Source organism: Buteo buteo, chromosome Z (genome assembly GCF_964188355.1).
Source record: "Buteo buteo chromosome Z, bButBut1.hap1.1, whole genome shotgun sequence".
Taxonomy (NCBI): domain Eukaryota; kingdom Metazoa; phylum Chordata; class Aves; order Accipitriformes; family Accipitridae; genus Buteo; species Buteo buteo.
The window spans coordinates 36,375,082-36,395,114 of NC_134204.1; the positions used below are offsets into that span (position 1 = coordinate 36,375,082).

At 37.9% G+C, this 20,033-nt stretch overlaps 1 protein-coding gene and 1 long non-coding RNA gene across 4 annotated transcripts in view; one reads left to right on the forward strand and one right to left on the reverse strand.

Annotated features, from left to right (window-relative positions):
- Positions 1-20,033, reverse strand: part of PSIP1 (PC4 and SRSF1 interacting protein 1) — a 35,016-nt gene that overhangs the window by 14,102 nt on the left and 881 nt on the right. For 2 of the 3 annotated variants that reach the window (XM_075019811.1, XM_075019810.1), the window contains exons 3-11: positions 18,829-18,905; positions 14,652-14,790; positions 9,386-9,502; positions 6,486-6,587; positions 5,899-5,961; positions 3,757-3,892; positions 1,974-2,049; positions 890-1,115; positions 128-249 (exon numbers count right to left, since the gene is read on the reverse strand). In XM_075019811.1, the coding sequence (XP_074875912.1) occupies positions 128-249; positions 890-1,115; positions 1,974-2,049; positions 3,757-3,892; positions 5,899-5,961; positions 6,486-6,587; positions 9,386-9,502; positions 14,652-14,790; positions 18,829-18,905 (1,058 nt within the window). The remainder of the gene's footprint in view (positions 1-127; positions 250-889; positions 1,116-1,973; positions 2,050-3,756; positions 3,893-5,898; positions 5,962-6,485; positions 6,588-9,385; positions 9,503-14,651; positions 14,791-18,828; positions 18,906-20,033) is intronic. The other variant, XM_075019812.1, reaches the window with a different exon arrangement.
- Positions 114-20,012, forward strand: LOC142026628 (uncharacterized). Its single transcript, XR_012648871.1, has 3 exons — positions 114-402; positions 17,342-17,417; positions 19,580-20,012. It is a non-coding gene; the product is annotated as an uncharacterized LOC142026628 (long non-coding RNA).

The window sequence follows — 20,033 nt, forward strand, 5'->3', positions numbered from 1 at the left end:
AGGTAGGGGGAGAGAACACTGAACACAGTGCAAACCATTTTGGGATTTTTTCAGATACTGTCTCCTCCTGTTAGTTTCAAAGTGCTCCTACAACTTGCAGACACACCACATGTTAAAACATACTCACGATTCAGATTCTGTCTGTTCCTCTTGCTTACGCTTTCTTTCTGTTACTTCTCTCTCATGTTGGCCTCTTACAATGCTTCTTCTATGAGCTGCCTGAAAGCTTCTTCCCCCTTTTTTCTTCTGCTTTTATTTGGGATTTTAGGATTGGAAAGAGAAAAGCAAGACTATTAAATCATTGTTTCTGTAAACAGGTAAACCTACCTACACTAAAGATCTTTGAAGCAACTGAGCTCCATGGAACAACCTCACAAGAGCTGGCTTTCCCTGCAAATAAAGGTAAGACTTCAACATGTAGATAAGTTCTGAATTTCTTTAGTCCTTTCTCTCTTTTTCCTCTTCTAGTAGAAGGCAAATATCCTAAGCACCAGAAAAATGAAGATTTTCCAAATTATTGGCTAGGGACAGCTTTACACCTTTCAGAAACTTGACTTCAAGCCAAATGTTCTCTTAGATGCACCCAAGAAAAAAAAAGTCTGTGTTCCAAGGAACATACATGGGAAAAGCCTTTTGACAAAATAAATAACTACTACATTTAAATCCTTTAAAAAGAAAAGCGTCTTAGAAAAGATGCTTTTCTTAGAAAATAGCAAAGAAGTTCCTGAAAGAGTTGTTTGACAAAATGTAGTTCTGCAACTTTTAATCTTTATATAGTAGCCAGCCACAGGGCTCCAAGCTTTACTAAGAGCTAGCATTAACTTCAAGAAAGATCCTCAGTGGTACTATTTTCCTCTATAATAAATAGATCAGGAAAGCAAAATTATACCTTGTCACCTTCTTCTTGTTCTCCATCATCTTCAGAATCAGTAGCTGATGCAGAACCCACTTTCGCAGCATTTTTCCTTTTTGGTTCAGCCTCTTTCTTTCCTTCCTTTTTGTCAAATTCCTTCTTTGATTTCTCCTCTTCCTTCTGACTTTCCTCATCTTTTTTGCCTTGCTTTTTGGGCTTTTCTTCTGGTCCTTTTTTCTTTGCCTTCTCCTCCTCATTAACACTAAAACATGAACAGTACTTAGGCATCATAACCATTATCTACAGTGAGTTTAAAACATCACATTATTCTAACTCAGGAAGTTAGGTTTTTTTAACCACAGAATGTTAAAAATTATGAAGTTAATTCACTCTCAGTTCATTTAATGACTCTTCAACAAATACTCATTCTTTTTCCAAAATTATAGCCCACTACCTATGCAAAAAAAGAAATAAGTAATAGTATGGAGGCTCTAGTGAAGCTAATGTGCATAGATCCAAAACCAAGAAGTTAATGCTCAGAAGTTCTCCACATATGTATGCGTCTGCAGGACCAAGGCTGCCTACAGTGTAAACTACTTTTATACAGTATACTTATTTAAAGTGTACATATACTGAAACTGTGCATGTGCTAAATGCTCAACTTTTCCTTCATTTACTAAAACCACTAAGGACTTGACACAAGAACTGAAGAGGGTAAAAACAAAATGTAGGTAACAAATAGTGTTGGAATTCCATCAGAAGAGATTTCTGAAACAAAAATGTAAAAAAAGTCAGTATTTTAGTTTTGCATGATCTTTTCTTTTCTCTTAACAAATATCTTTTCCTCTTCAATCAGCATACAATTACATATGGAATTCTGCACAGATTTTACAAGTTAGGAAGGTTAAGATCTTCTGTCTCTTGTTCCAGAAATGTACTACCTTGAGTTACTATGTATTAATTACCTGAGCTGTAAGTAACAACAGCAAAGCAATCAGTAACTCATACTGAATATACTAAAGGGGCAAAACCCTGTCAGACTTACAAAGTCTTAACATAAGCAACAACACAGTTTACAATGAAGAAGCTTTATATTAAGAAACAAAACAGAACAACTCACAAGTCACTCTCTGAAAGGCAAGGTGGTTTCACCAACTTGGGTCTCCCTCTTGGTTTTGGAACCTTTACTTCAGAAGCTAGTATTTATACAGAAAAAACAGGTTAGTCCACAGCCACCATATGCTCTTTGTCTATGAGGAAAGATTCTCACTCAACAGACAGAAGCTACACTTCAATGAAAATATATACTCTAACTTTATTATTATACAGAATTCAAGTGTTAAGTGAGTACCAAACTTTATCTCTGAAAAATTGAAGTGTTGGTAGTTTTTTTTAGGTGATTGGTGTTTTTTTAGCCACAGGCTCCAACTACTGATTCTTGTGGGGTTTGCATTCTGTGTAGTTAGGATTTGTTTCACATGTTGCATAACTAATATGAATAAGTCTCAAATTAGAGAATGAGAAAGTTTGAAATTAAGAGAATGGAAAGAAGTAATTTACTGTCCACATGTACACCGTCTGTTTGCCATTATTTTTAGATGTATCATGGGGCTTCCATCACTTTTCCTGATAACAAATGACTGTCAAGAAGTTCTACCACCACACTACAGTACAGAGCAAAACTTCACATTTCCTCAGGTTCACCATATTGTTAGAAATAAGACAAATAAGGTATCTGGCTTCTTGGCACTTATATCATTCAAATGCTTGTCCAATACCACAGTGAACATGTGGTTAGGAAACCTAATATCCAGTGTTGAAACTCCTGTTGGTGTTAGCATGGAGCACTGTTAAGGAAGAGATGCATGCATCATATCAACACTAGAAAAGGCTGCATAGTACATCTTATAAAAAGGTATTTTATACAGGAGGTGAAAGCATCTCTTACAGATCCTTTCCTGCTCTTACGGACAGTACTTAGTAAAAACAAACAAAAAAACTGTAATGATAAAAACACATACAAATATTAAAAATGTACATTTAGTACATGTATTGAAATGGGGTGGGGGGGAGCTGAAGTAATACTTAAATTTCCTCACAGCTTCCAAGGCAAAAGTAATTAAGTCTAGTTGACTGCAGCTGCACTTTCTAGAAGTTATTTTCATATTGTCAGCAGATACAGGTGAGTATAGATTATGTTTCCCAGAGTAGATACTCATACAATGTACTTAACTGCTGCAATGTAGTAGTTAATGATCAATTCAAGAATATCTGTGAACGTACCACAAAAATTCCAATGAATTAGATCATTGCTACTTTGAAAGAAACAAGCACTGCAGAATTATCACCAAATGGTTCTCATTATACATTTTTTAAAAAGCAGTATCTTCTTTTCAGTTGTCTACCTACACAGACTGCCTTAAACATCTTTTTAAAGAAGTCTCTCCTAACCTCTTTTATTGTCCTCTGAGCTCCACCTACAGGCTCTGTGTCCCCCCAGTTCTCTTCCTTGTGTGTTACGGATATTTTAACACAAGTAAAGTATTTTCAGATCTTTAATGAATATAAACCTTTGTGGAGCAACTGTGCACAAAGAGCTTTTATTGTATATCTGTAGTTCAGCAGCATTCTATGAAGAAGGCTTTTCTCAAGGTTGTTGTACCTCAAAACAACAAGTCTTATTTAGAGGACTGAGCATTAATGCTAACAATTTAAATCCATTCATATCCTAAATTCATAAGTTTGAGATGACGTGTTTTCTCATTACAATTTATTAGTAAAGACTGCTTTTAGCATGAGAAATACTACAGAGGTAGTACTTTAGGGGAAGGAGACAGCTCCCTGACTAACTCTACTAAGATATTCCTGTGGTGAGAGAAATTAAATCTTTCTTTTGAAGTTACCTGCTGGTCTTCCTCTTTTGGGGCTCACTTTTGGAGACACTGGCACAGGAGCTGCAGCTGCTGTCGCCACTGCTGCCACTGCCACTGCTGCTGTTGCCACTGCTGCTGCTTCCTCAGCTTCAGCTTGTTTTTCAGCCTAATTTAAAGAATGAAGTTCAACTAAAAATGTAGAAGGCACCAATATCCCAATTACTTTCTCAAACAACAGTTTTAAACTTCTAGAAATGCATCATTATGCTATTCCTTCTACACATGAAAAAGTTTCCAAATTTATGAACAGATTCTATTTAAATATCACTAATTTAATCCTCTCCATATCATCACTCCCTGATATAGTAATGTTTCATGTAATTCCAACCAGCCCATTCATCTTCAGAACAATAAACTATTGTGGCAGAACAAAGGAAAAAGATTATTTGTAAGTATTTTTAAGATCCCCACAACAGCATGCCAAAACCCAGTTTTAAGCAGGTAAGTTCATATTTCTCCTACTCTTCTTTTAGATGCCATCATCTCCCCTAGCTGCATCACACTATCAAGCCAGTAGATGGAGCTATTCAGAAAGACACCTGCTTCTAGCTCTACAGCCAATTATTCACAATGAAAAATTGTTTGTTGAACTGCACTAACGGGACATAGTGACCTTCATTGACATAGTTGTTTTAGGGGAGCGGGTTGTAAAGATAGACAGAACTTATGACGAAAGAAGATCCTGATGAAAGGATATGTATCTCCCTGCAGAAACATTCCATATCCATACATACAGACAAAAAGAATTGAGAAAAATGCCAAGTGGAAAAATATTAACAGAATTTAGTGTCCTGGATGCAGGAGCATCAGCTAGCAGCAACAGAAAGTTATAGGCAATTACATATTTATCTTATTTTCTTTGTGGGCACCTATAATACAAGACAATTTTAAGGAACAGAGACAAACTTAAATCTAGAACAGAGTAGAGGTGGATCTCTTGTATTAATTCTGCTTTCCATCAGCCTGCAGAAAGACTGTTTAAATGAGGACAAAAAAACACCTGCTAGAATGCTTTTTTTACAATCCCAGGTAAAGCAAATAAGAAATGTATTCAAAGTCATGTAACTGCATAGCCAACCCTCTTTTCTGACCCACAAGCACAGACCACATCCCTTGAAATACTACGTTTTTCTGTTCAGCAATGGCCTGTACTAACAGAAATTTCTGGTTAAACCCCTTGCCACATGCAGCACACGCCAAACAAAAGTGTGTGTGGGGTGTGTGTGTGTGATCTGTGAGGCTTCTCTCCCATTTACAAGCTGAAGTCACACGTATGCATAGTCACAGACACTCTTCCAACTTCTTGCCATTTCAGAGTAAAAGCTTTCTTTGAATTTTATTTTAGGTTTTTATAAAATTTACTTTTTTTTTTAAATAAGGTATTCTTTAAATTGTATTTTTTAAATATTCAAGTCATTTTTGTAAGAGCATCCAAACACATATCTTTCTTTTTAGTGAAGCAAATGATACTCAGCATGCTACTGACCTGTGATGACTGTACTAAGCTCACAGTTATTTCACACTCATCCCATCCCTGCTGTCAGCACTAATGTTAAAAGCCAAATTAAAATTAAACTTTGCCCCACTTTAATCTAGTTTTCAGTTGGGTCAGTGCCCTGATCTTGCTTGCTGTGTGACCACATGAACATTAAGGCTGCAGCATGCTGAGCAAGCAGCTGGAACCACCTCTTTCAAAGTAACTCCAATTTTTTCCAGGTTGAAGAGACCACAAAATCGGAACCTCATGAAAAAGGGGGTGCATTTCAGGTGTTACTTCAGTGTGATGAAGATGTTAAAAGAAATTTTTCAGAGCTTCAAAACAGACTATTTTATTAGTGGTCTAGCAACAGTTTATATCTTAGTTTTACTTACTTGCAATGGACTGTTTGGGAAAAGATGGGAACTCCCTACTCTACATTAAGTTCACACAGAATTAAGATTTGTAAAACACCCTCTGAGAAAACTTTCATTCCTACAAATCTTTCAGCCATTTGAAAGGGGGGAGGAAGGCATCAAGCACTTAAATTTACACATAATCTGACATTCCAGAAAATAATATCCAGGCTAATCACATCCACGAATTCCAGTAAGGTGAATTAAACATATTGTTACCTTCCTTTTTCTTCCTCTTCTAGCAACTTTAGCAATAGAAGCATCATTTCTTTTCACCACATCCTGTGAAGATTAAAAATGGTGCTAAGACTCTTAATAAAACAAAGATACATTTTAAATTATTCTAAGTTTTTTCCACAACTGAAGCCACGAAGACACCTCCTGCTTTTAAATTATTAAAATCCTGGTTATCTGATAATCAGGATTTTTCTTTCTGAAAGATAAGAAATAAAACAAGTAGTAAATAATATTCTGTTTTAAATAAAGGTATGTACTCATGTTTTAGTCTGTCTGAACTCTCATCTAATCCTTCAAAAAAGTACATTTGCAATACAGAGTGATAAAAACTACACTGTTCCACCTGTTTTAATTGAACTTAATAGACAAGCCAGACTAAAAGTTTCCTCTCTGACGAAAGCTTCAAATGAGAGGTATAAACATGAGTGAACACATAGGGAGTTTTACATAATTAAACAGTTCCTGAGACTGTCACAGCAGTAATAACTGTAGCTTCTTAGCACTCAGATTTATGTCAGTCATGATAACATTAAGATATTCTTTGGTACACAGAAAAAGCTTTCACATACTTCTTTACTTTCAGAAGGTAGATCATCTTCCTTTGAAGTATCCATCTCCTTTTCTTCTGTTTCAGTTTCTGCAGTTGAGCTATTATCCCCTTTAGGGGATAACTGCAAAGGGAGTCAACAGAGTAAAAGAAAATGCATTAAAAAGTATTTCATAATGAAAAGAGCACATGCTAATAACCATCAGGCTGCTTTTCACTTTAAATATTTAAGTCTGTAGATACACTCCTTTCTTATGTACACATTAAAAGCTTAAGGCAGGACCACTTTCTCCAGTACACGGTTGCAGACAGTTGTCAGAACAGGTCAGAATACAGTAATGTACTATGGTGAAACTTAAATTCCACTTTGTGTTCATGGTAACATAACTACACTTTTTCATGATATCACCATTACATGATTATTTCTAAGTATTCATGCCAACATTCAAGATTCATTTGGATGACTGTTTATCTATTACATGCAGATGGATATCCAAGTCACTTAGCAAAAAGTATCCTTCTACTAAACAAAGAATTAATGTAGTAAACACACCACAAACAAGTTGTTTTATCATGTGTGAGATAGTAATTAGTGATAATTGGGGTCATCTAATCTATGCCTTTTTTCCCATTTTGTTGGGGTTTTTTTAAACCTTAAAATACTAGTTTTGTTTTCGATGAGCAGTTAAGACTTGAAAAATTAATAGTTTTAATAATCTACATGAAAATAATCAACATTTCCTTCCAGCTTATGTATGTGCATGTTTTTTAGATCTTCAGTTAATTCTCTCAACTTTAATGCTATTGCCTTGTCCCACTTGCAGGCACCTTTTGTGAAATTCCCTTTTAGCTACAGTTCTTAAAATTTCAACATTGAACAAAGCAACTCAGGCACAAGGCTATCATGCAATATTCCTAATCACTTGAAGGCGTAATATCACTGAGTCTTTTTACTTTAAGACAGACGAATCAGTGGTACACTAAAACCACAGGAAAACCAGAGTACCATGACTGGTTAAAAGAATGTTATAGCTATATTAGTATCAAAAGAAAAGGAGTAAATTTGGTCCATATTTTGCCTTAAACTGATTAACTGATCAAGTCTAATTACAGAAATCTACGTAAAAGGACCCATTCAGGATCTTCCATTCCATCTTTGTGTATAAATGGCTCTTGGGTCTTGTTTCTCTTTTACAGCGCCAGCTCAGGACAGCCTGAATGCACTTTTCAGGAGAAACATGAAGCTTAAGTCATTGCTGTCCCCACTAGCACATGCTGCTTGCTGCATAAATTCAGTGAAGTAAACTGATGAACCAGTCCAGTTTAAAAGAAGTTTTCCCCTTGCAGTAGCAAATGCTGAGGAACAAATGCTTTTATCAGCAGTGTGCATGGGCAAGAAGGAAGAACAGCACTGGTTTACTAATACTACCAGGAAATTACGTATTGGAAGAGTGCTTCTAAAGTATAGCTGATAGAATCCAAATCACACTGACCTTTGACATGTGGAAGTACTAAATTAAGGAACACTCTAAGCAGTAAGAAGTTGGGAGGAATAACCCATCAATAACTCTGCAGTCTCCAACTCATCAAAACAACTCTCAACATTATCTATCAGTGTACTACCAGTACACTAATTTCTCCCCAACCCCCCTCCAATCAAAGTTCTTTTTTCCCTCTTGAAAAAACAAGCTATTACAGCTACTAAACACTAATCCCACATAAGGAACATCCACAATGTATTTGACACATTGTAAATTCTTCAGTTGCAACTGTGAATCAATACTAAAGGACAGCCAGCCAGACCTACAGAAAACCTACATTAATTCTTGGCAAATAATGAAAAGCAAAACAGTCAGAATTAAGACAAGTCTATTCAAAATAGTTTGACACTTAATTTAAGGGCACTGCTCACCCTGTAGAGTAGTAATTTCCAGAAATGAGTTAGAAATAAATGAGATACCATAAATGGATCAATCCCACCTGCATCACAATTTTTGTCATCTTAGGATTCTATTATCCTTATAAAAACCTGAGATGACACACAACATCTCTTCCACGCTGTATGAAAAATAACCCCACATGAACAAAACCCAAAACATCCAAGGACTGAGAAAGTTCAAAGCAAGGTGCTACACTAGTATCACTAACTGTACAGTAAGCTAGGAAGGTTCACCTCTTACAGTACGAGGTATGTACAGCACCAGTAAGCTGAAACAGAGATGTTTCAGACAGAAACGCATTTTCTTAGTGTGAATATAATATATTTAAAGAGAACACAATCTTGTTTCAGAACAATTCTAAGGTATGCCCACGTTTACAAAGCAAATAAACTAAACTCTGTCCATAGAAACTACGCTATACTGATTACTCAGATACTTTCCTGACTCAGAGTTCAATTGATACAGCTATGAAATGCTTTATATCCATTTATATCCTAATTAGTCCCTTAGGAGTACAGCCTAATTCAGACTGATTATTATAATCTGTTCAGACAAATACACTGAAGAGCCCTTTCAGCCCAGACAAAAGCTAATGCTCTGTTAGGCTTTTTAACAAAAACTAACATAATTGAAAGAGAGTCATACCTGCCTATGATATTAAAAAGTTTCCAAAAACAGAAAGGGAAACTTAAAGCTAAACCTTGGTGATCATTTCCACCTTCTCCTGCCTAGGAAGTACTGTATGAATTTAGTTTAAGTGTATTATGATTTAGAAATACAGACCAGTAAAGAAATAAATTTTCAAAAACACGTACAGCACCTTAAAAGGAATACAGAAGAACAAAAATATTACTATATGTACATCTGAAAAGAAACAAAGGCCAGGCAGTTATAACAGTAAAGTACTTAAGTAAAAACTTGGCAATACAGTTTTGACTTAAAAACATTTCTGGTAGAACAAAACACAAATTCAGTCACTTACTTTTGGGACAGAAGACTTTCTTCTTTTGGCTCCTGCTTTTTCTTCACTCCCCTCAGCAGGCTCCTGACTGCTTTCTTGAACAGTTTCTTTGATAGGAGTGTTAACGGCTGGATGGGACTTCAATATAAAACCACCAAAAATGAGATCTAAATCCCCTCCTGAACTACAGAGTAATAATACTGAGAGCTGTTCTGCCACCTGTACATTACTGAAGAAAGTATCATGCTAAGGAACACCTTATTAGAACTACAAGAATATGAAAATATATCTTATTTCATTAGTTTCCACACTTTTCAGTTTAAATTGCATTTTCATTATCAAACTTTCAAGCTCTAATGCTGCAACAACTTGTTTTCACACTAAAAATACTGCAATGTAAGGTTTTTCTTATGTATAATTTAAAAAAAAAAAGTTGGTTTTGGTCAAATACAACTTGTGACACTACTGCCAAGAAGTGCATTTTCAAATGAGCTATCAGTCCTAAGTCAGCCAACTACCTCTTCCTGAAAAGATGACAAAAAGAAAAGAGAGAATAATACAGGCTAAAGAATTAAAGTTAAAAACCACAGAAATAGAGAAAGTAAAGCCAAAACTACTTTTTTATTCCATTACATTGTGGATAGCATTCTCACTCTTAATTATTAGCTCCTTCAAACAAAGCTGGCAGAACCCCCCTGACTCTTTAATTTTTCTCCCATCGAGGAAGTGGTTTTGGATTTAAGCCGAAGCCACAAGCTCCCTTCTGCCCTCCACCTCCCTTACTAGCAGTTACAAGCAGCATCTGCAAAGTATAAATACTGCTTTCAGAACATTCCAGCCAGTTCTGGCAGTTAAACAGAAAATGTGGCTCTCAGAAGGACGTACCAAGACAAAATATGCCCAGTAAAAGGAGATAAAAAAAAGAAAATAAATTGCAAGTGAATCCCTGTATATGAATAGCTGACAAGTCTGTCACTATGGTATTAATCTTGTATGCAGAATAAAAGCTCGATTTTACCAACATCTCCATGTGATTACCCACTCCCCTCTGACCTTACCTGCTGTGTGGCCAAGCACAGAATTATCTACTCACCCTGAATATTTAGGCTCTGACAACTAAACTGTCTTCCCTGCTACTGTCCAGTAACTGTGTGTCACTTAACTCTATGAGTATTTTTTTAAATCAAAGAATTGTATGTAGGTCAAATATTGAGATCAAGGAATATCTTAAGATACATTAATTCATTTCTAAGACCTCAGCTAAAAAATTTGTCCATTCACCAAGGTGTACCGGATACTGCAACATTTTCGTAGGCCGTAATACACTATCTATACTTTACTGTTGGAAAAAGTGTCTTCACTTGTCAGTATACTTGTGTTACCTTTCCTCTCAGTCTTCATAACCAACTACTTGTCTTCACTGTCGAGATGACTCCCTGCCTACACTGATCGTCTCTCACACACTGCACCAGGGAAAACAGCTGGCCAATATTGTCGGCAGCTGCCAGCAACCTGTGTAGAACCTGGTCTGGGACTGCCCTGAGCCTCACAACAAGTCCCAGCTGGCTTGGCAATGGGCAAACTCACCCACCCACCCACACCAAACAGCACCCACCAGAGAGCAGATGGCACCTCTGCCAACACAACCATGGGAAAGAGAGTCACTGAGGAGAAGAGCAGCTGCCCAAGAAGGGCTGGAGAGATGCTGCAGAAGGGGGATCCCAATAGACAAGATGCCCACAAGGGACACCAAAGCAAAAGAGATGCCAGGGCAGGAGGGATGTCAGGAAGGAAGTACATGAGGAGTCACCCAAGCCAGGCTCCCGCCCACAGGAGTTGCCCGAGCAGGGGCAGAGAGGGGACAGAAGGGAGAGCTCTGAGGGGACTGCAGCCCACAGAGAAGACCCTGCCTGAGCCACTGGGCAAGAAACAAGGAAAAGCAAAAGCAAAGTAACCACTACACACCAGTCTTAGTCTCCTGCAGCACCACTGCTGCCTCACCCAAGGTACTGACTTTGATGTGCAGTGAAGGGACTGGAGACCAGCGAGGGAGCAGCAGAGGTGGCCGGAGGGGAGCGGAGGCATGTTTCTCTGTTTGTCTTTGTTTCTCATTACCAGAATCAGTAACAAAAAGCTTATGTCAATTGGCTAATTGTGCCAAATCCCCTGACATGAGCGTTTTGTTGCCTGTACCATACCCCTCATTGGCAAAGATGGGAAGCTGGGGCCTCAGAAGCCAATTTCAACCACTCTGCTGCCCTTAAAACAGGTACAAACTTTCACATAAACTCCCAATAAAATTGTCTAAATATCTATAACAAGCATCTTAAACTTCCTTTCCTTCTCCAAGTAAAATATTCAGAAGCCCTACCCCTCCAAAAACCCTTAGCTGTTAATTAAGACAGCCACAGAGGCTGTTATCGAGCAGATAAGCATCCTTCCCTTACTACTAGGAGGGAGAAACCGTATGCACTTGTTTCTCCAGCTTTGAGAATAGGATGCTAAGGCAACATCCCAATGAACAGGAAATCTGCAACATAATCAAATGCCAAGGGAACTCAAGAACCTGAGATAAGGTACCTCAGAGGTCTCACCACTGTGAACTGTATGCTATCCTGCAAAGTACTGAAGAAATAGAGCTCATTTCAGCATATAAGCTGAAACAAGTAAAACCAAAACAAAATCCAAATATCACACTGCAATTTTCTTAGCCTTGGAAAAGTGCAATGTTCCTCCATCTTATCTACAATCTTTGGTGGAACAGTGACATAATATTTCAGTTCTAAGAATTAAACCCAGTAGGTAGTACTTTGTGAAAAAACATGGAAGATCCATGACTGACTGACCTGACATCATCAAGGACGCTCAAAGAAGCTATCTCTGAAGCAGACCCTTACTGGCTGTTTTACATCCTGATTTATTTTACAGAATGTCAAATCTACTCAGCTGTTTGCAGATCTGCTACTTTAGCACCAACGAGAACTGCCCGCAAGTAAAACCAAGAGCTGGCTAAATCCTAAGGGCTTGATTTGCTCCAGATAAAACTTGCTTTTAACAATGCATAACACAGGATAGAAAGAGAAGGGTATCAAAAGAAAGGCTTTCTAAAGTTAAGGTGAAAATTCAGAAGAAAATTTGTGCAAGTCCGCTGCATTACTTCATTCATTCTGTAATTCAGTCTGGTCCAACCCCCCTGCCCAAGCACAGCCACCCAGAGCCAGACAGCTTTTGAGTATCTCCAAGGATGGAGACTCCACAGCTGCCCCAGGCAACCTGTGCCAGTGCTTGTTCACCCTCACAGTAAAAAAAATGCTTCCTAATGTTCAGAGAGAACCTCCTGTGTTCCAGTGTGTGCTCATTGCCTCTGGTCCTGTCACTGGGCACCACCTAAAAGAGCCTGGCTCCATCTCCTTGCACCCTTGCTTCAGGTATTTGTATACATTGATGAGATCATCCCTGAGACTCCCGGGGCTGAACAGTCACAGCGTGCTCAGCCTTTCCTCACAGCAGAGGTACTCCAGTCCATCATCTTTGTAGCCCTTTGTGGGACTCTATCTCCAGTATGTCCATGTCTTTCTTGTACTGAGTAGCCCAGAACTGAACACAGTACTCCAGTTAAAATAGCCCTACTAAGAGAAGTTTGTTCTTCCAGTAATTTTAAGGCTCACTCATAGGAACAGATTTAAAGTGACCTGTGGAAAGAAAAACTTTTTTTTTTTTTTTTAAATAAAGAAATAGCAAGGAAAAAATGGCAAAGAACAACCCAATGGCTCTAGGCAGAACCTGACCAGTTCACAGAAAGACCCCGCTGAAAGACCTATCACCAAAGCTGAAGTGAAGTATCTGAATGGAATTCAAAAGGTGGAAAGGACTACCCCACAGAAAAGCTGCTAGACTAAGAAAACAGTCTGTATGTATTTCTTCGCAGCATGTTTTGCATATTTGCAATTGGAAATGTATTTAGCACTGTCTGAGGTGCTACAAAAGCAACCCAGAGCACTGCTTAATTGAAGTTACTGATTCCTGCTGTGATACAAAATATTAGACAAGCTTATTACTGTTGACTGTTACACCGAGACTTTCACCTTGTTAGAATGACTGGTAACATACAACTCAGTTACAGTTCACAACTGCCTCAGCCATCCACAAAGCATCTCTCCTAAACTGTCCCAAAGAAAATGGCTAGAAGGTATACCAACTCATATTTTACAGTAGCAGAAAGACTCTGCCCCTTATTAATACAGTCCTTCCCACTGTGATGAGATTAGCATCTTTCCATATCCCAGGGCAGAAAAAGTGTACATCTGGAGTACATAATCTTATCTCTTGACTCTACTTCAGAGACTCCTTAACTCTTTACCCATGTTCTCCTTCAAACTAGAAACATAGTAACTTGGGATATCTTATGAAGCAGGGATTAACTGGTGCCAACATGGCAATCTGGCTTGTTGTGTAAGAGCAGCAAATAATACCAAAGTATACCAATTCTTTTTATTATTACTGCAGCATTGCCTAGAAGGCCTAGTATGTGAAAGGGTCCAGTGTACGCAGCAAAACCAAGAGACTATAGAATGATGAGAGCAGGTAGGCAAAGACAAAATGAGAGAAACAATTTGTCTTCAGATTAAATTTGAGTCTTTTTAAGGGTAGCACTGCATAGCTCCAGTTCAAGCTTGGAAGATGTACCAAGAGGGCAAGAAACTAGGAACTACTGACGGACAAAAATTGAATCAAGCAAGTCACATGGCAGTTTGGGGCCAAAAGGCAAGCATCACATTGCTTCCAACTGCTAGAAGGAAAATACTGTATGCTAAGAAAACATGTACTGAAATCTTACAAGGATACTTGTGGAGAAAACCACTTGGGTTTAGAGGACAGAAAGAAGTCAAGTGCCTGAGATTCCAAAAAACTACCATGTTTCAAGGACAGTTGTACAGTTCCAAAGATAAATATCTTAGGAATATATATATAGTTATAAGTATAAATAAATAAGTATATATATAGCTGTAAGTAAAACTTGATGGGTACTGTAACAAGTGTTAAACTTTTAGCCTTGTGCTCTGAAACTGTCAACATGATCCCTCGTGATCTTCCTATAATAAACAGATATCCCCAGTTAAACACCCCATCTCTTTTATGCTATTAATACTACAGATTAATTAAAAATAAAAAATTAAAAAATAAATTAGTCTAACCCATGGTTGAACAACAACAGTAATTCGTTACCCTGCAGCAAGGAAACACTCAGTGCCTTTTTTTTTTTCCCCAACAGTATAGCATAACTTACCTGCTGCTGAGAGAACTTCACTTTGGGATTGTTGTCAATTTCCCACAACCCTTCATTAAAACCCTTTCTTTTATTTGGCTTGCCATATTTATCTTTATTTTCAGAGTAAGGGAATATGTCCTTTGGTCCCAAAAACGCCCTTAAGGAGAGAAAGAACAAAAAGAACAAAATTTCACATTTTAAATGGTTACAGTCTTTCCAAAGAAGTGAGCACCAAATGTTATTAAGAGATTAAATTCATTACTACTGCAACAACTTATTCTGCTACACATGCATCTTTAGTTTTCTCAACTTTTGCCTTCAAGAGCCCAAGTTTTCCATTACTACCACCACACATATGGACCCCCTCCCTCCCAGGGTGTTGAGCGTCTAGGCAAGAAACAGTCAATGTTGCATCTTAAGATTGCAGCTGATAGGAAAACAGACTACTGTGAACCAGAGCAATTAAAAACTGAGTAGCTTGCAAACAAAACAAGAAGAGCAACTGCTTCCTTAGAAGAAAATCAGGCTTAACATTAAAAATAAAGAATCCTTGAATCCGGACAATGTAAGGCAAGAGAACAATTTAAAGGAGAAGACATGACTCCAAGCTAACAAAGAAAAATCTTTCAAAGTTACTAAATTAAAAATAATCCACGTAAAATAAAAAACTTAAGAATAATTTTTAGTGTATTGGACACAAAAAAGCAACACTTTAATACACTGACTGCCCACATCTTTGTAAGAATGCTATGTAATTCAGCATTAATTCAGTATTTTTCAGCATGTGACAACAGACCTCTTAACTTGATCTACCAAACTTAACCAATAAAAAAATCTAAGTAGTTCCTTATTTTAAGTTTCACCCCCAACCCTTTTCTTGATGAAGTAAACTTTAAAAATATTTTTATTTAAGCTGCTCTTGTAGTAGAGGTCTCAACACTGCCTGTGTATCTTTGTCAGACAAACAAACAACACTCCTGCGTAGCACTACCCTTACTGTAAGCTGTGTAACTAAAGCTTTTAGCCTAGTAGCTTTTCTCATATGTCAAAGTCGCAGTATCCACACTACTAGCTTGTTTAAGTTAGACTCGGAAAAACAAGGTAACGTATTACTGAGAACCAATATTCTGGTTTATGCTGAACAACATCAACAACGGCTCTATGTTCATGACCTTTCAAGTTAGGATTTCACTGTAGCAACCCATATGCTGCTAACAGAAAAAGACAACACTTTGGTGGTACATTCTGATTTTCTCTCTGTGCCTAGACACAGCTTTGTCTCATTGTATATATGTTAGAGTCAACTATTTGAAAAATTGCAGATACTTACTTTGTAATGGCTCATGGAAAAGTTAATAGATACTTCTAAGCTCCACTCTCCTATTTTCTTCATCATCTTTAAAAAAGAGCTACATGAGACTAACATGCTACTAACAAAAAAACCACCAACCATATCATCTAGAAAGCGTAAGCGTTTCCCACTCCAGCAGCAAAACACACACACCTATGTGTCCAAAGTATTAAGTGAGCCACTGTGACAGATTAGACTGCAGATCACCCACCTCTTTGCAAGAGATGGTTAGAGAGGATTCAGCCAGTGTGGGAAACATGCACCTGCAAAGCCTACTTAACCAGACCAAAAAGAGAGGGAAGGAGACAGGGACCAGGAGAGGCAAAAACAGGGAACATTGCCTTCCTTCTTCCCTATCTCCTGAAGGAAAACATTTTTCCAAGGTCGATAAGCCTCTACCCATATTGCTCAGGCTTTGAAAGAACACCAGAAACCAGCTACTATGAAAAGGTCACGTAGCTTACTGGGTTGCTGTAGTTAAATCAATCCCCATGTATCAAAAAGAAAAAGGAACATGAAAACTGAGTAAAGGAGATTACCCTAATATATAAGGTCCAGAAACTAGAGTTCAGTGTGACCTTCTGTTGGTCTGCAACCAACCAGTATTTGCACTGATGTGATTTACTGGCACAACAGATACAAATAAAACTTTTATTAAAATAGTATCCACTTTATTACTCTCTTTTAGGAAAGGTTACTCTTGCTGCATTAAGACAGTGTGGAAATAAACAAAGCAAACCTCAACCAAATTCCTAAAGCATATTTTAAGAAGCACATATCTGTTCACTGCCCAGAGGCAGCCAACACATTTAGTTGCATTTTGACAAAACTTAGAGAAAAACAACAAGAACAATCAGAGTACAAGTTTATACTTGTTATAGTAATCTGCAAAACTGAACATTAGTCCTAAAAGTCAAGTAAGAATTACTCCCAAGCCAGTCTTGTTTTCCTTTTTCCCCATAGCTCCTCTTTTCCTACTGTAACTGTCCACACAGCTAGAAAAGGTCATCCTTTACACAGAACGACTTTTTAGCATGATTAAACTCACTATCTGGATTTTCAGAGTTGCCACTACTTACATATGTATGTATATATACAGACTACTAACATGCTGAAGATACATAGCATCTAACTTGGCACAGGTGTGTAACTCTTAACTGTGAGAACTGCAGCAGAGGACAAGTTTACCGCATTTATTTGAATTCCCATGAAAAAGTACAGAAGATTGTTAGCTTTACCTAATTCCTGATGGATCACTAAGTTGCTATTTACAGCTATGAATCTAAACAAAATTACATGCCATGGAACAGCATTCTCCTTTTTTACCTGATTTGCTCCTTGCTATTGTTACTTACAGGTATTTGCTGTAAGCAACACTAAGTAGTATCAAGAAGCATGGGAGTTTCACCTGTCACCACTCTAAGGAGCACAAGGTAAGTGACATGATTAAAGGTCAAATGCCATGAGACAGCTGGGTCATGGAACATCCTGTACTTTGCAATGTGTACAAAACAGAGACAAGAAGTTTCTCTTACATTGTATGGATCTCTGAAATGTACCAACCCTGAAACTACAGCCTAACAATAACCAGCCTGCCATATAACTTTATTTTGTAATAATGTCAAAGAGTGAGGAATAGACATTTCAAATTTACCCACGTAAACTACAAAAAAAAAAAAAGGGAAAACTTCCAAACCCATGCATGTCTTAGTAGCTGAAGCTAAATTTAAAATTGGACATGATGCTTCTCAAAATTTGCAAAAGAATTTTTAAAGCTTTAGATAAAGAGTTGTTTCTGTCTCCCTTATGTTCAGTCTGTGTCCCTGAACTGATTTACAACTGCACAAAACACCAGTATGATCTAGACACACAGATTACCAAGGACAGGATCAAAGCAATATTGTGCTTTCAGCTGCCAAAAAAATTCAGCTGGGGAAAAAAAATTAAGAAAAAAGGTAATCTGTTGCATTGTTTAGAATTATTAAAAAAAAACACAGAAGATTCAAACCTCGCAGCCTTGAATTGAATTCCAGCAACCCCTCTTTACCCATAAAACTACATGCACACAGAAAAACCCACACTAAAAAAACCTGAGCCATTGAAAGATGAGAGCAGTTAAAAAAATGCATAGGTTTGTGAGCCAAGCATATAGAAATCTTTTTCACAGGGAAATCACTTATTAAAAAAAAAAAACAAACCTAACAAGTAATGTCAGAGAGTAGAGGATGCTTACACTTTAATTCAACAGGCAATGTATCTTGTCTTAGCATGGCTTACTAAGGGATAGATGCAAAGTACCAGATTAAAGCAATTTCAATAGATATTCAGTAAGATGAAAAAAAAAAGCAAGGCCCTTCCACAAAATGCAAGAAACAGAGTACTTGCATATACAACATCTATCCCTGACCTGCTTACATACCATTTGCCATTTTATTAAGAAAAACAGCAGAACTAAACCCACACCATTATAGGTTTTGGTTCTTTTTTAAAACAAACAAAACCAAAACAAATCAGACAACAAATGAATTTGAAGTCTTAGAAATCTACACTAGGACAACCAGCCACACTATAAAGTAACATGATAATACCACTGTGGGTAGGATTTTTTTTTTTTTAAATTTCTGACAAGGAAAGTGTACATGGTATGGTTATGGTCTACCATTCCCTTGAATAGATTAAGCAAATGTTAGAGAAGCATGTCTTGTCAAAAGAGATTAATTTAGGAATTTGGTCTGCTACTGAATACTATAGTTTAAAATACACTACATTCAGACAAGCTGTTAACTTCTTGTCACAGCATTCTACAATGAAAAAACAAATGACCCCTAAATGTAAAGAACTTACGTCTCATGGGTGCCAAAAAAGAAAATAGGCATTTTATTCGTAGGAGGCTTTACTGCTCCATCAGGAACTTCGTCCACCTAAGGAAAAGACAGACTGTAATTCAACTCAATTAACAGTTAAGAACAGTCTAAGGGGAAATAAGTAAAAGTGTTAAGCATTAAAAAAGAAAAAAAAAGCTACAAAGAAGTAAAGCAGGTCTCAAGATCTCTTTTTAACTGTATGTTAAAAAATACAGCAGAATCAAAGCCAGTATTAGCAACAATAGGAAATGACAACCCTTCTCGTGTTACAGCAACACTTTTCACATAACCACTTTCTTTAAAAGGAGAGACATGATGTGCTACAGGTAAAAAGCAGAATTGAATTCCATCCAAATACTGCCCCTCCTTCAGCATAAGCAATAGCAAGACTTCCTACCCTTACGCTGAGCTGATAACTTGCCCAAGCCCAAATGTCAAATGCTACAAAAAGGAAAGGTCAATAAACTTTTTAAAAAACAATTCTTAAGCCAGCATCTTAGCTAAATATCTCATAATTATTCTTTTATCTACATTCCCACAACCGTCAAATGACCTACAGCAGTCACAGAACTTGCCATGCCTCTTCCAAGGGAGCAGGGAGAATGCGAAAAAAGGACTGGACAACTTATCACATACCCTTAGCTTATTCTCCAGGAAGCACTGTAGGAACAGCTGACTTTAAAAGTGAAGAGTAACCCTGCCATAACTTTGTGTTTTTCTTTTCTCAAAAGGAGAGCAGTTACGTGGGAACGGCATTTTTGCACAGTTAGGTGCCTACACGGCTCCAGCGACATGCTACCGTACGGCAGTCTTCATTTCTAAAAGCTAAGTTATGCAAATTAGGACAACTAACGACTACTAGAGCGGGCTACTTGTTACGGGAGAAGCGACTTACAGACAAGCGTAAGGCAACAGCACACCAGAGCACGGGATCTGCAATGTGATTCAGAAGTCGCTTGCAACCAGGGGAGCACCACCGTGCCCCCCCCACCCCCGCACGAGGGGAGGCTGAAGGCGCGACGGGGTTGAACCGCATTGCTCCCCGCGGGCGTTTGGAAGCGCTTCTGGCAACACAAAGCTAAAACAGCAGGAGGGGAGGCCGGGGGAGGCGGGGGGGGAGGGGGGCGCGGAGGACAGGTACGGAGCAGGGGGGGCGTTGCGGCCTGCAGGGGAGGGGGGAGCCTT